The sequence below is a fragment of the Eubalaena glacialis genome, chromosome 11 (assembly GCF_028564815.1).
Source record: "Eubalaena glacialis isolate mEubGla1 chromosome 11, mEubGla1.1.hap2.+ XY, whole genome shotgun sequence".
NCBI lineage: Eukaryota > Metazoa > Chordata > Mammalia > Artiodactyla > Balaenidae > Eubalaena > Eubalaena glacialis.
This window is the reverse complement of record NC_083726.1, coordinates 38705474-38721745: the sequence shown is the minus strand read 5'-3', so window position 1 is coordinate 38721745 and position 16272 is coordinate 38705474. Positions and strand designations below refer to the sequence as shown.

General features: G+C 33.7%; 1 protein-coding gene across 3 annotated transcripts in view; it reads left to right on the top strand.

The window, feature by feature from the left end:
* The window catches only part of ACSS3 (acyl-CoA synthetase short chain family member 3), a 157169-nt gene that overhangs the window by 56901 nt on the left and 83996 nt on the right, over positions 1 to 16272 (top strand). For 2 of the 3 annotated variants that reach the window (XM_061204877.1, XM_061204878.1), the window contains exons 4-5: positions 1604 to 1738; positions 7595 to 7735. In XM_061204877.1, coding sequence (XP_061060860.1) covers positions 1604 to 1738; positions 7595 to 7735 — 276 coding nt within the window. The remainder of the gene's footprint in view (positions 1 to 1603; positions 1739 to 7594; positions 7736 to 16272) is intronic. The other variant, XM_061204879.1, reaches the window with a different exon arrangement.

Sequence of the window (16272 nt, the reverse complement as noted above, 5' to 3'; positions counted from 1 at the left end):
TTAATAGAAAAGTGAAAGGGATTATTTTCTAGAGGAAGAATCTAATTTTGACTTTATTAAATTATTCAACTTTTGATATATTCTATATATGTTTTTAATTTGATGTGTAACTTACTTTCATTTATTCAGAATTCAGAATTCTAATCTTAGGGAATGTTATCTGGAGTTATTTGTGTACATATTTCAGATATTAAAATGTGAATTATATTCAAATGTCTGACCTTTAAAAATATTAAAAAAGGATACAAGATTTACTTTTTCATTTCTTTCCTTTTTTTTTTTTTTTTTTTTTGCTTTTAAAAGGCAGCTTGAAATAGTGGAAAGAGGAAGATTCTGAAATCAGTCAGTACTGGCCCTCTTTCTGATTCCAACACTTCTAATCTGGAGCAAGCTATGCAACTGCACTGAGCCTCAGCTCCATGAATATTAAATGATATTAAAAACCAGAAAGTGCTATATATGCATATATTTGACATTATATAAACCTTCCCTAGATGAAATGTATTGTAACCAGAAATCAAAATTCAGGAATAGGTGCACTATGTTGGACTGATTATCTTTCTCCTGAGTAATTTATTATCTGTTTCCTTTGCTTTGGATTTCTCCGTGAAGAAACAGTGTACTTAAAAGAACAAAGATATGTTTGTTTTGCAGATTAACGAGAATTTTGGTTCATTGCCACAAATATTTGTTGAGAGCTTATGGTATGGCAAGCATTGTAACAGGCATAGGAGACAGGGAGGTAACGGGGTCCAAATTTGGCCTTGGAGAGCTTCCTGTGCAGAGGTGGGGACAAAGGAACACTTTGACTGTAGTTGGATATCTGAGGCCTGCTCAGAATCTACCAGGGAAGGAAGATTGATCCTAAGCCTTTTAGCTACACCTGTGCATATCTTGAAGAATGACTAGCAAGTTGTCAGGTAAAGAAGAGTGCCAAGTGTGTCTTAATGACGGGGCCATGTTCAGGCTTTGTGGGGCTTGAAACTTAAATGAGGGCCCTTTTAAGAAAAATATGACAAAATTACAATATAAAATTTGGTGAAAATGAGTATGTATTTGGAATGAGAAAAGAATCATAAAATAATTATTGGAGATTCAGGTCTCTTCCTTCTGAGGTCTCTCTAGGTGTTCAAGCAGAGATGCTTACATAAAAAACTTTAGAAATGCTTCCTAATAGCAGTCAGGCTGGGTCTCCCCCCCCCCTAAGAAATGCTACAACTTTAGCAACAACCAGCTGTTATGCAACCCTCTGCAAGTGAGGGGGCCCTAGGCTTCCATTTCACTGGTTCATGGCAAATTTACATCTACCTGATTTAATGAATTCTTTTCAGAACTATTTTTTAACAGCTCATGTTTATTAGCCAGAAGCATCATTAAGTGTGGAATTCTGAACAGGTAAGTGAGATTTATGTGGAAGTGGTTAGGGCTATAACATTTAAAAATAGCTTATTAGTTTTCAGGCCATTTATTTAATAGAGAACAGAATCATTCAAACGTTTCTTAAGAAATGTTAAATTGTCAGCCTGCATCTGAAATATTGTGGTTACCTTAATTAGGATGGTTAAGCTTTTTCGTGTATTTATTTACTTATTTTTCATTGTAGCCCAAGATCGTTGTTACAGCATCGTTTGGCATTGAACCTGGAAAGAAGGTAGAATACATACCACTTCTGGAAGAAGCTCTGAGAATAGGACAACACAAGCCAGATAAAGTTCTCATTTATAATCGTCCAAATATGGTAATCTGAATATTGAATTTGGTCCTTGCTTATGGTGATGTGCTAAGGCTGACTCTTTTTGACCATTTGAAAGGAACACTTGATTTATAAACTGTTGAATATACAATACTTCAGGAATGTCACTATTTTTGGCAAAAAAGAATGATATTTTCTGTCATTATAAAAAACTAGCTTAAAACCAAAAGAGTGGAACATAGGAGTATCTGTAATATTAATGAATTAGAATTAATGTGTAGTCTATTGTGGTGTCCTTTATTAATTTACATTATAACTATAATAATAATACAGTTGACCCAACGTGGGGGTTAGGGACACTGGCCCCCTGGGCAGTTGAAAATCTGCTTATAACTTTTGACTCCCCCATAAACTTACCTAATAGCCTATTGCTGACTGGAAGCCTTACCAATAACATAACCAGTTGATTAGCACGTTATATGTATTATATACTGTATTCTCTTACAATAAAGTAAGCTAGAGAAAAGAAAATGTTATTAAAAAAATCATAAGGAAGAGAAAGTAGATTTATAACTATATTTACTCATACCATAAGTTTATGTCATCTGTTTACAAGATGAATTGTCTATCAGTACCTGCATCAATATTGGCTTATATGATACAAACACTGTAGATGTTCTACGTATTACAACACTAAACATCAAAAATGAAAAGATAATGTGAGAAAGAAATTCATATTTAGGTATAATGATTCATGCATTGATAAAGAAGAAGCAGCAATATGATTGCTTCATGGTAGCCCAGCCTACACACTAATGAGTGAATAATTATACAGTTTTTATGGCATATGGCATTACAGTCATATTCATACTACAGTATTAGAAACACTGTTAAATTTTAAAAAAAAACACTTACCTGTGATGATGGGCTGATACCCGGTTTTTCCAGTTACCAGAGAAAGAGGCATACTGTATAGTAATGTAATTCTTTGAAAGCAAAGTTATAAAACAGTAAGAAAACTACCACATTATTAATTTTATATTAAATATCACTTACCTTATGCCTATGTAAGGATAAACTAGTATCTACATGTATGCATTCATGACATAACTTTTTCTTATTTTTTTCGATATTTCTAAGCAATGTGGTTCACCTGCAAGTTTTGTCAGGGTCATGATCTGAATGTGTATACTCTGACTGGATGCTTAATCTCTCAGCTACCCAGTCTTGATTAATTTGCATTTAAAATGTCTTTTAAAAACTTTAGAAAAAGTAATTGGTCTGGAAATAAAAACTATGTTCAGGAAAACAAAATATGAATATTCTAAACAGATAAATTATTCTGTGATCTGTGAAGGAAAGAAAAGCAGTAAATACATCAATGACTATATTTTACAATGCTTTTTCTAGCAAATTTGCCCTAATGATCACCTCATTTCTACATCCAAGCTAAGTCTCCAGCTATTTATACTGGGACCAGTTTGGGTTTCTAGCAGATTAAAACTTTTTGCAGAAGGAAAATTGAAAGTGTGCAAAGAATCATGTATAATTTTGTAGAACTCTTGAGAGGTTATCTGTGGAAAATGTTTAAATGACAAGATATAAGAACAGAGAGCATTAAAGCTCTCTCATTTTGATTACCACCTAGCAATTTGCATTACCACGTTAAATTCCTGTGTAGTTTTAGTAGTCTGTGGTTCATGAACTGTTGCACTCAATATTTTAATATTTTTACTGTCTCGAAGAAGACTTTTAAGTTTCTTTCAGATGACCTCCAGCATGTTTTTAAAAAAGGCTTGTTGCTGTTCAATAAGGGAATGCAAAGTCAGTAATAAAGAAGGCTTTGGGTAAGAGAAGGTTAGAGGAAGGGTAGGAACAAACACACACAAGTGTTTAGTGTGTGTGTACTATTCACACATGTATGAATTCATGTAGAATTTACAAAAAACTTAACGCTAAGCACAAAGTATTTTCAGATACTCCTTATTTAATTCTTACATTCTTATAAACCAATAAAGTAGATATTACTGGCCCCATTTTACAGATGAAGAAACTGAGTCCTGGACAGGTCATAGCCCAAAGTCACAGCTAATAAGTGGTGGAGCCAAGATTTAAACTCAATTTAATGACTTTTAACCAACAAGATATGTGCTACTTTCTTTTACTTTATAAATACATTGGATATGGATATGAATGTTTCCTATTCAGATTTTTCTCAGGCAGATATCTTCTTTTTCCTCTTTTTTTATTATTAATTTTTGTACACTATCTCTATTCAGCATTATTCACATCTTAATATAATATTATGCACATTGTAGGTACTCAACTTATTATTATTATTCTTTTAATTTTTGAGATATAGTTTACATACAATAAAATGGACAGATCATAAGAGTACAGTTTGATGCATTTTCAAAATTGCATGCACTTGTGTAACTACCATCCAAATCCAGATATAGAATTTCTCCATACTTGTTCCTTTTTCCAGTCAACCATTCCCCATCCCCAGAAGCAAATGCTTTCTGATTTGTATTGTCATGATTGTTTTTGTTCATTCCCAGGCTTCATATAAATAGAAGCATACCATATATACTCTATTGTGTCTACCCTCTTTTGTTCAATATGTTCTTGAGATATACTCCTTGTGTGGCATGTATCAGTAGTTTATTGTTTTTTTACTGAGTAGTATTTCATACCATAAATATATCAAAAATTGTTTTTCCATTCTTCTATTTATGGATATTTGGGTTATTTCTACTTTGGAGTTATTATGACTAAGGCTACTATGAACATTCTTGTACAAGTCTGTGTGTGGACCTGTGTTTTCATTTCTCTTATGTAAATACCTAGGGGTAGAATTGCTGATGCATGTATTAGATGTATATTTGACTTTATAAAGAACTATTAAATAATTTCACAAAGTGGACATATCATTTTATTGTTCCACCAGAAAATTACAAGAGTTCCAGTAGCTCATTTTCATTATCATTTGGTATTTTGTAAAAATCTACTTTGATACATAACCATATAATCTTGCTTGTACTTTTTGTTGCATAGTGTAACTTTTTTCCATCCCTTTCTTTTTAACTAGTAATGTTTTTGTATTTTAAAACATTTTCTCTTATAGATAACATATTTTGGGGCCTTAATTTTTTTTATCCAATCTGACCATCTCTGCCTTTTAAATAAATATTTAGTTTATTTACACTTGATTAAAAAAAAAAGATGGTAGGCTTCTCTTCCCTCTTAATAGGTAGAGATCCACTTTCCCTTTCCCCCTCCCATAACTAGCTGCCTTTCTCTCCCTCTTTCTTTTTCTTGAAACCTTTCCCTCTGTTTTGACTTTCCTTTATTTTAGTTGGATGTCTCTTGTCCTTCATATCTGACATGCTGTTGAGGCAGTTATTAAGCCCAGTGGATTGGCTTTGCTTTGAGCTTAGAGAGACACAAATTATGAGGCTCGGTGATGCATTTCATTAACCAGGATTGCATTTTTGCCAGAGGAAATAAAAACCTGGCTGCCACTCCTAAGCCTCAGGCAAGCAATGACGGCTTAACTGGCAGGTCACATCAGTCACCCCTGGTGCTTCCTCCAGGACTGCATTTTAAGAATGATAACATTTAGGAAGGACATGTCTATGGAAGTAAACGCATGTATGTAAAGGCTAATGTTGATTTTTCCCCTCTCTTCCCTTCATCAGATCTTCTTTTTACATTCCTGTATTTCTTAGCCTGAAGAATAACCATTCATTCAAGTCCTCATTTCATTTTATCTGCAATTATTTTTGCGATTAATCAATTGACCTTTTTTATTACACAGTTATGATTTTTTTATAGGTCTGTAATTGTGATGGCAAGGGCTTGATAATTTGAAATTAGTTGTGTTTATCTGGTACATAAAAACAAATGGAAATTTACAATTTGGTCACAGTTATCTGTTTTTATTTATCTAAATGGCACATCCAGGGCACATTCAAGGTGAGGCTGGAGAAACCAGTTGGGCCTAAAACTTCCCCTTCATGAAGGTCAACTCAGATTGTTGTCTATCAATGTGCGTATTCACATAGGCATCATATTTGTGATATTATATTGAAATGTTAATTTGTAAATGTACCCATTTAAATATATGACCAGTTTCTACAACCCTGATCAAAACATTAGGGAACCAGAAAAGTGGAAATGGCCTGGCTTTTAAAAATCTGTCAGAGTCTCTGGACTTAGTTCAGGGATTCACCTTGATGAAGTGAATGGCTACATATACTCTCTAGGTGGTGAACTTACTTTCACTGAGGAATGAGTAGTCTTGCCTTGTGCCTACTAACAAGTTCACCAACTGTAAACTTTGTGATGTGTCATCTTGAGCTTAGTCAACATTTCATAAAATAACTAGATATGTACTGGATCATAACTAGAATTAAATAGCTATAACTCCCCACTAGAGTAATTTTTCCATAAGCCACTTCCTTCTTCTTCACCTATCTGGCTTATTTCATTGGCACCATTTTTAAAGAGGTCTGTCTAACTTAAGATGTGTCTGTCTAATTCATGGCTCTATTATTATAAAGTTTATAACACTAGAGCTTTGTTCTAGGAACAAAAAAGAAAACAAACATTTCTACCATATTAGTCAATAACGTAGATGGAGGAAAACTTGGATAGCTTTTTGTATATGTCTCATAACTCTCATTAACTTCAAAACTGATTTTTGTTCTTGAAAAAGCAAAAGTAGATTACTCCTCCACCCCTGAAAGTTATTTAATATTCTCTCATTTGGAAAAATGACCACAGTATTACTCTTAAATGGCCCTGTATAACGAGAAATTTTAGTGGGTTAGTTGAGATTTCATTGTGAAGACAGTAGTTCCAAAGTAAGAAATAGGTTATGAAAAATAGAAGTTAGGTCCATCCACGTCTCTACAAATGACCCAATTTCGTTCCTTTTTATGTCTGAGTAATATTCCATTGTATATATGTACCACATCTTCTTTATCCATTCATCTGTTGATGGATATTTAGGTTGCTTCCATGTCCTGGCTATTGTAAATAGTGCTGCAGTGAATATTGGGGTGCATGGATGAACCTAAAGTGTGTCATACAGAGTAAGTCAGAAAGAGAAAAATAAATATCTTATATTAACACATATATGTGCAATCTAGAAAAATGGTACAGATGAACCTATTTGCAGGGCAGGAATAGAGACACAGACATAGAGAATGGATGTGTGGACACGGGGCGGGGGAAGGGGGAGTGGGATGAATTGGGAGATTGGGAATGACATATATACACTAACATGTATAAAACAGATAGCTAGTGAGAACCTGCTGTATAGTGCAGGGAGCTCAGCTCGGTGCTCTGTGGTGACCTAGATGGGTGGGATGAGGGGATGGATTGGAGGGAGGTCCAAGAGGGAGGGGACATATATATACATATAGCTGATTCACTTTGTTGTACAGCAGAAACTAACAACACTGTGAAGCAACTATACCCCAATTAAAAAAAAAATAAAGTGTGTGTTTCAGGTCAAAAAGAAAATAGAAGTTAGCTTATAAAGGTATTAGTGTACATGCATTTATAGAAACATGAACCTCTGTTAGTTAAGCTCTGACTGTTGATGAAATCATGCCTGCATCACATTGAATTTCTTAAGGATATCTCTAGGTTTGAATAAAACATTTTCTGTTGTAAGTTTAGTTGAAGCCAACATCAAACTGTTGGATTTTTTTATGAACATTTATCTTAACTCGTGACCCTGAGATACTGAGTCATAAGTCTGATATTTAGTGCTCTATAGGCCTAGATTTCAGTCAGATGCTCAGACTAATATAGATTTAGCTACTCTCCAGTGTTCTCCTGATTTAATCTCCTTTGTTCAGTGCATATTCCTATATTTTTGCTTTGTAGGAGCCAGTTCCTTTGGCTCCAGGTCGTGACCTTGATTGGGATGAAGAGATGGCAAAAGCACAGTCACATGATTGTGTTCCTGTTCTTTCCGAACATCCACTGTATATTCTTTACACATCTGGAACAACGGGGTTGCCAAAGGTATGCACTATCTTAGGGATAATTATAGTGGCAGATTTTTTTGCACCGAGAATATTTGACTACTGACTGAAAGTACTTTATATCTTAAAGACATATTGTGTCTAAATATATAAAAATATTCATTATGTTTAATGTCAAATGCTTTGTCCTTATTTCTTTCAGAATCTTCACAAATATCAGCAATATTCAATTGCTTTAGTAAGCTGTTAAAATTAATATATATTTGATTGAATATCAGTTGGTTTAATAAAATTTTATAAAATATATTTTAAATGAAATATTTTTATTTTTTAAATTGAGGCATAACTTTCATACAGTATGAAAACTGATTTTTGATTTAGGAATTCAATTTATTGTTAAAAATGCAACTTTGAGAATTGGCCTAGACAGTCTGAACAACAGGGGATTTATCCAGGGGATTAAACTATTTGATTTGCAGCACTGAAGACACTCAAGGATTTTTTTAAGTCTTTTACCCTGAAAGGTGTTTCCACAAAACAAAGTCAAAAGTGTCAATAATCCTGAATGTGTCAGATACCAAACAAATACCACTTTTGCCTAGTATCTCTAAATAATACTGTTTTTCATATAACTTCATAAAGACTTGTGATATCATCTTCCTATTCATCTTTATTAAGGAGTTCAATATTCATTGAATCATAGAATGTTAGCAGGCAAAGGGACTTTTACAATCACTTGAATCCTATAGGGCATTGGCCTCTTTATTAATATCGGACCTCTGTAGCATCAGAATTCTGAAAAATTACCTGCTAACGCTCTTAAAATAGTGATTCTGTTAGTTTAGATGTAAATAAAGGAAAATTAAGACTTAAGACGTTTTATATAAAATTCACTTGCTTGTGAAAAAGAGAACATTTGGTAGAGGACTATATTTTCTCTGAGTACAGAGACCATGTTTTATTACATTTTGGTCTACCATCGTGTTTTATATGTAGTTGGTACTCAAATTTTTGTTGAGTGCATAAATAAATTAATGCATATACATGAAGATATTTGTGTTGTTGTAGAATAAAAGCCCTATGATTTTTAAAGAACTCTGGTCATCTGAAAAATAAATATTTCTTATATTGCAGACTCTAAGATTTGTTTATTTAAGCAGTCCAAATGATCTGCTGGATGCAATCCTTACCCTTCACTTTTTGCAATTCTGCATTATGCACCAGCCACACAGAGTCCAAATGAACGTGTGGCTGTAAAATAAAAGGGGACTCAGCAAGTTATAATCCAATATAAAAGTATGAGCATAAGTTGAAACCACTGACCGTGAAAACATAGTATAACCTAACCAAATAAAAAAAATCAATTTAGGTCCTTAAAAGCCTGAAGGAATCTTATAAAAACTTTTGTGCCACCTCAAGACTTTAAATCACTGAAATTCACTGTGGCCTGGATGGGGATCCTTATGAGAGGGCCGAAGAAGAGCTTGTCATCAACTCAAAGCTGACTCAGCTAGTGTAGTAGAAATAAAATAAAAGTAATATACAGGACATTAAATCTGAAAAGTGGTGGTTCCAAATAAGGAAGAAACCTAGCTATTCCAGGTTTTCTCTGGGTCAAGAAGTTCTTTGTGGGATTCCTAGATGCCCAGACTGAAGATTGTTTGATGTTTTAATCATCCTCATTTTCCTTGTAATGTAGTACCATCCTGAAGATAATCTATTTCTATAGATTGGAGAAGGATTTAATTGTTCGTAGATTTCTATTCACATTGAATTTAGCTCAATTCAGTATGCATTATTGAGTGTTCATTAGGTGCTAAAAGAGATAAAAATATGAGTAAACCACAGCCCCTTCAGCATAGTGGGATTGCAATATATATCAACACAGATAATGTAAGATAGTCTGTGATCCTTGCCCTAAGAGGGCAACCCTACTTCTTTCTTTCTTGAAGAAAAGATGAGATTGGATGGTGTCTGAAGTATTAAATTCCATTAATCCAACAAAGATTACTGAGCACCCAAATATATATCTGTCTTTTAGAAGTTTACATTCTATGGCTAGACACAGGAAGTAAACAAATAAAGAACTATGCAATCTGTGATGTGTTATGAAGAAAAATAAAGCAGGATAAGGGTGATAGAAAGAGTGGGAGTGCTGTTTTATCAGGGAGATGTCAGGGAAAGCACTTGACAGGGTGACATTTGAAGGATGAATAGAACTTCTTCATCAGGTGACATAATGGGGAGGAGGGCATGCCAGGTAGATTGGGTCGACATAAGCAAAGGCAGGAGTGTGTAAGGAAGGTTCCAGGATGGCTAGTGCATTTGGTGCAGATAAAGAAGAGAAATGGCCAGATATATAGGCAGGGGCCAATTGCTTAAAATTGAGCCAAGAAATTTAGTTTATATACTGTATGTAAGGAATGGAGAGCACTGATGCTTCTTAAGAAAGAGAGAAAAATATGAAGGAAGGTAACCCTTGCAACATTTTGTTGAGAAGATAGGCAAATACACATAATGGAAACAAGGAGATTGGTTTTTCAGGCTGTGTTTAGTTTAGGACCTTACTTAGGACAGCAAACTTATTAGGGAACAATCAGATTTGGTTCAAGGATAAGAGTAAGGCAGAGGAGGAGTCCAAGACCTTGAACCTGCGAACATAGAAGAGTGGTTTCGAATATTTACTAAAGTAGAAACAAAGGAAAATGGTTTGGGGCTGAGAAAACTGGGAGGTTTTGGACATATTGAGTATGATGTATCCTTGGGACATTAACATGGAGATGCCCAGCCAGTAGCTGGAAGTGAAAGTCTGGGTCCAAGAATACATCTGGATTTGCAGATAGACCCTTGGAACGTCATTGGTTGTAGAGGAATGGTGTTTAAATCATGGGAACGAGTAGGTTTTACAGAGTAGGACATGCAGAATGGCAAGACAAAGTAGTTGTTTCTCAAGGTCTTTCAGAAACATTTCCCTTAACCCTCCAGTGGACTTTAGAATTTCAAGTGCATTGAAATTATATGTTGCCAACAAATATTTATGCCACTTATTTTATTCTACTTTTTAATATATTACTTTTTATTTACTTATTTTCATAACATTGCATGTTCTCTGAGGTCTTAGAATATATTTCATACATCTTTGAATCCACTATGGCACTAACCTTAGAATGGGGCCATGGTAGATCATCAGAATATTTGTTAAATAATCTCCTACTTTTCCAGTTAGCTCCCAGATGCCTTTTTTTAAAAATTAAAATATAGCTGATTTACAATATTGTATTAGTTTCAGGTGTACAGCAAAGTGTTTCAGCTTTTTATATATATATATATATATATGTATATATTCAGTTATGTATATATATATTCTTTTTTTAGATCCTTTTCCATTATAGGTTATTACAAGATATTGAGTATCCAGATGCCTCTTTATTCATAAGATTCTCACTTCATTTTTGGTAGGCATAATCAGAATTAATAGGATCTGAATTTTTAATATTGGGATTCCCAGAATAGAAGTACAGGAAAGATGAGCACACATGTATTTACGAAGCATTTAAATATAAATTTCATGTCATGATATAATTTGTTTTCTTGATCTTTGATCTTCATGAGGAAAAATAATGTTGTGAGCCCATAAAAATATTCTGCTTAAAAATGCTCTTTTCTCATAGGCACATATAAGACACACACAATGCAGTCTGCTTTTTGGTTAGAATTTTCAGATATATCTAGGGCATATTTGCATCTCTGCATCTGCCAACCCTGGATTTGTCAGGTTGTTATATGACAGGTTAATCTGTTAGCTGCTGCACATATTCTAGCAACCACAGCTGAGCTGCTTTGCATACATTTCTGTCCTGTTGTACACTTTTATCCTGTTTGGTTTGGGTACCTATATTCAAGTTACTTCTAGGAACTACACAATAGAAGAATCCCTCATCTGGATGGGGTGTCGTTTTGGGAGTGGGAGATTTAGTGATGGTCGTATTTATCTTCTTCCGGCTTGCTGTCATGGAGGTATGGAGATAACCAAAAAAAAAAAAAAAAAAAAAAATTAGTGCCAAAGGAGCACAGGGGAAAAGAAACCAAAAGCAAAGAATTAGAAAAGAAGGCATGACAGGAAGGTGGTAGATAAGTCCTCTGTCCTGATGTGAATTTATATAATTTACATTAACTTTTATTCCTACGTATTAGGTGACTTATTCATATTCTATACTGTAGAAAAAAATAAGAGAAAGTCAAATAAAAAAACCTGTAAACTGTTTTTTTTTTAATCTGTGGTACAATTCTTGCAGTTAAAATGCTGCACTTGCTACAACTTTGCCCCTTATCTCACAGTTGTTCAGACCAATAAAAAATTATACTGCTGCTAAAGTATCCTCCATAGAGGCAGCTTCAGAGTCATTGTCTTGTCTACAGCAAGAGATTTTATGTTTGACGAAATATACCAAATGGAATCATTCCATTTCTACTAATATGATTCATTAAATTCTGAAGGTTTCAAGGGTTTCTCTTGAACAAAGAAGAATGTTTTTAAAAAATTATAGTTTTTGTACATGTGCTTATTCATTTAGCTGTTCACTCTTTTAATCAGTCAGAAAATGTATTAACTGCCTATTCTATGCTGAAGACACAAAAGCATTCTTATGGTGCCTGGAGTGGTGGAGGAGACTTAGCGGTAGGTGGATGTTGTTAGTGCTCAGAGGCTTAGAGAAGTTTGCAGGTCTTGGGTCCATGAAAGAGGAGGGAGAGGCTTTTCACACAAACCTAGTGGGTTTGGATGGCTTCCAGAAGAGGTGACACTTTCACAGTGTTGTTAAGTACTTGTGTGATCAAGTAGGAGCTAACCAGGTTCAGAAAAGGGATGAGGGTGCATTCTAGGAAGAGGGGATATCACCTGTAAAACCACTATGAAAACAAGAGTATTGTTGGTTTGTTGGATTTTTTAAGTAAGCAGAACCATACCTTATACTTTTCAACTCACTGACTCCAACTCTTCTTTGGTGATAGATTTCTTTTCTTCAGGTAATATTTTTGTTTCCTCTTTCTTCTTGTTTTGTTTTTACTTAATTTGCCAGACTGAATTGAAATGTATATATCAACATACATACAAAGCATAGGCATATACACGTGTACATATAGACATATACGCATATGTATTTACATATGTATGTGTGAATGAATATCTATTTTATGTATGTAAATATGTATATTTGTCTTGTACAAGTCTTTATTACAGAGTAGGGTGATAGAGGGGCTCAACTTAGGAAGTATGAGGTTTTGTCGGTTACTCTATCTAGACTTCTCTTACCTGAATATTTTGAGATTTGCCATTCAGATTTTTATAGATCTACTAAAAAACATTTTAAAGACTCCCAAACTCTTAATCTTACCACACATCTCAAACTTCCTTTCTCTTCTACTACAACTGATGTTATTTCAACTGTATTTTTTTTTTAATTGTGGCAACCAAACAGTACACATTTGATACAGACATGTTTTCTGTTTTATGTTAATGGCCCCATTTATAATATTTTGTGGCTTTCCTTATCTTCAAAGGCAACTCATTAAACTGGAAATCATAAAGAACCATCTGTGATAACTGCCGTCCCATTCCTGGATGATGAATAATCAGCCTTTGGTTTCACTTGTATGGACTGAATTTTTAAAATACCCATATACATTAAAAGTGTTTTGTTTAAAGAGCACCTATCTATTCTGAGATAGAATTCACTTTCATGTCTTTATTAGGGACATGGAATGTTAGTCCCACCTGGATGTTTTTCAAGTTCTCCAGAAGACTTGAAGTATTATGGCTGATCCTACAAAAACTAGAACAGTGTTTTGGCAGGTTACAGGACTTTTCTGAAAATATATTAGATCATCTATCTTTACTTTTAAGGTAGATAGGGTATAAGTACGTAAAGTAACATATTCAAAAGAGTGAAATGCAGCATGCTTGTGTTTTAGGGGTAAGCACTGATGTTGAATAATATTTATATCTCATACTCAAGATTTCAAATATACTTTAAAATGCCATTTTTTGTTTCTGATTAATTTTGCATACTAGAGTATAATGATTTGTAGGTTTTTCTGAGCCTGGTTTATGTATTTTTGGAGGCTGAACAGGGTTTATCTTTTGCATTTTAATTATCATTACCTGGAAAATATGATTACAAACAAGAAATGCTTTATCATCTTAATGTTAGTCACATATTAATATTATAATAAAGAAACTCTCTTTTTAAAACTAATCTTTCAGTTTTTTTACTCTTGAACTTCTTATAAAAGATCTACATGGAGAATATGAAATTATGCAGTTTTATTTTCTACACCATACCAAATACCCAGTAAATTGAAAACTGTCATCTGATATTTCATATTGATAATCTATATTAATGAATAAAAAAAGATGTCTGAAGAAAATTTTTATACTCATTCTTTAAAAAAATAAAAATAAGTGGATATCAAAGACCAATGATAAACAGACATGACTTTTCTGTCTCCTGTAGCTCCACTTTAGTTGTTTTTAATGAGAATGTTCGACGATAACCTCTAAATTTTTAACATTTCTGCCTTTTGTGTGGTATTAGCACAGGGAAAAATTAAAAAAAAAACAGTAATTGCTAGAATTAAGGAAATAATTTTGTTAGGAGGACATTAAATTCTAACCTGTATAATTTTATATACTTTTTCACACATGGTCTCATTTTTAAGTCTAACTTTTTTGGGGTCAAATGGATTTAGGTAGCCACCATTTTACAGACAAAGCAACATTGGTAAATAACCTTTAAAGAAGGGTTCACTTGAGAGGCAAACAGAAATTTGATAACCTATCCTTTAAAATATTTTCTAAGTTTTACAAATGAATTACTACTCATTTGTTTTCTCCTTAGCCTTTTATTCCTTTCTATAACTTCCAGTTGATTAATCTTACCCTCATTTAATATAAAAATTTACCCGTTTATAATGATATTTAGAATTATTTATAAAAATGACCTCTAAATGCAGGGACAGGCAGGTGAAGAGAAATTCTAAAACATCTTAAGTGGAATCATGACTGACATTAATTATCAAAGAATATGGATAGCATATTGTCTATGAAAAAACTTCACATTTTATCCTCTACCAAACGAATAAAAATTTTTAGAAAAGTGTTTGCAAGTTGATTAATATCAAATTCATCAAGGTATTGAACTATAGGAAAAGACCTTCTCAATAGGACAAACAAATTAGCAAAATGGGTGGAAGACCATACAGCATATACTCGGTAAAGAGCTGCTCAGTTTACGTGGGAAAATGCGTGTGTGAAATTTACTGGCAGGGGCTTAGGATTTCTAATACTCCCAAGGTGATCAAGAGAGCCAACTGCATGCTAACCATGTCATACAACCTAGAAAGTACCCATCAAATGCCAATAAAGTTGCCTGTGATGTTTGCCAAGAGACCAGATAAAATGTATTCCACAGTTTGATACCTATGTTTTATTAGTAGTACCTAAGGAGAGCAGCAATTTTAGTAACAAACAGAAAGTCAATTTCTTTTTCATTCTCCTGATTCATGTATGTGTGTTACAGTTACAGAACTGTGCCCAAAAAGTTCAACTAGTAGCACATTCGTGAATTAGGACCGTGTGTGCCCTTTCAGGTAAAATAATTATCTTCTTCACAAAGCAATTCTAGTTGCTCTACTGAGAGACGCTTGAAAATACTTGTGAGTGAAATATAACATATTTCTTAGCAAGCATTCACCTTCTTGCTCTGAATAGTCACATCATTAAGTCTTTTTGAGCCAATGATGATTAATGTTTATAGTGAAGCAATAAATGAAATTATTAAATTTACTATCAGTTATTATTTATGATAACTCTTATGCTCAGTTTTCAAAAATTAATCTTGTATTAACATTGAATATGTTCACTGTCAAGGATAGCTGCTAGAAACTTTAGTACTGTGGTGTTAACAATCCCTACTTTTGCCCAAATGTAATATAAGGAAAATCTGTCAGCCTTAGATCCAACTCATCAGGATTGATTCCTCAGAGTTTGAGAATTCATCACTAAAGAACTGCTCAGCTCTGATACTGTGACAGTGTGACCACAAGGGTAGCATTGTATTAAGAATCCAGTTAGAATATGACTGTTTCCTCTAAGCATCCTGTTATTATTTAATAATATTAAGGAATAAACATCCTTATAGTAGTCTGTATCTTAGGCACACAGCTACCTTTGACATTTCTGTGCACTTAATTTTGAGTTTCCATTTTTGTTCTGGAAATATGTGTGAAAATGTAATTGTTGAAAATTTCATGCTAAGTCTTTGATTTTTTTTTTTTTTTTTTGGCCGTGCGCAGTGTTTAGGATCTTAGTTCCCCGACCAGGGATCAAACCCATGCTCCCCACGGTGGAAGCACAGAGTCCTAACCACTGGACTGCCAGGGAATTCCCTGTAATGTTGATAATTTATGTTACCACTGGAAATTTTTTTTATTGCATGTGATTCCATGAAATCATGTTTTCTTTAGAAGGTCCAGAATGGTCTGTGAGAATGGATTCTACAAATGGACTGATACGGACAA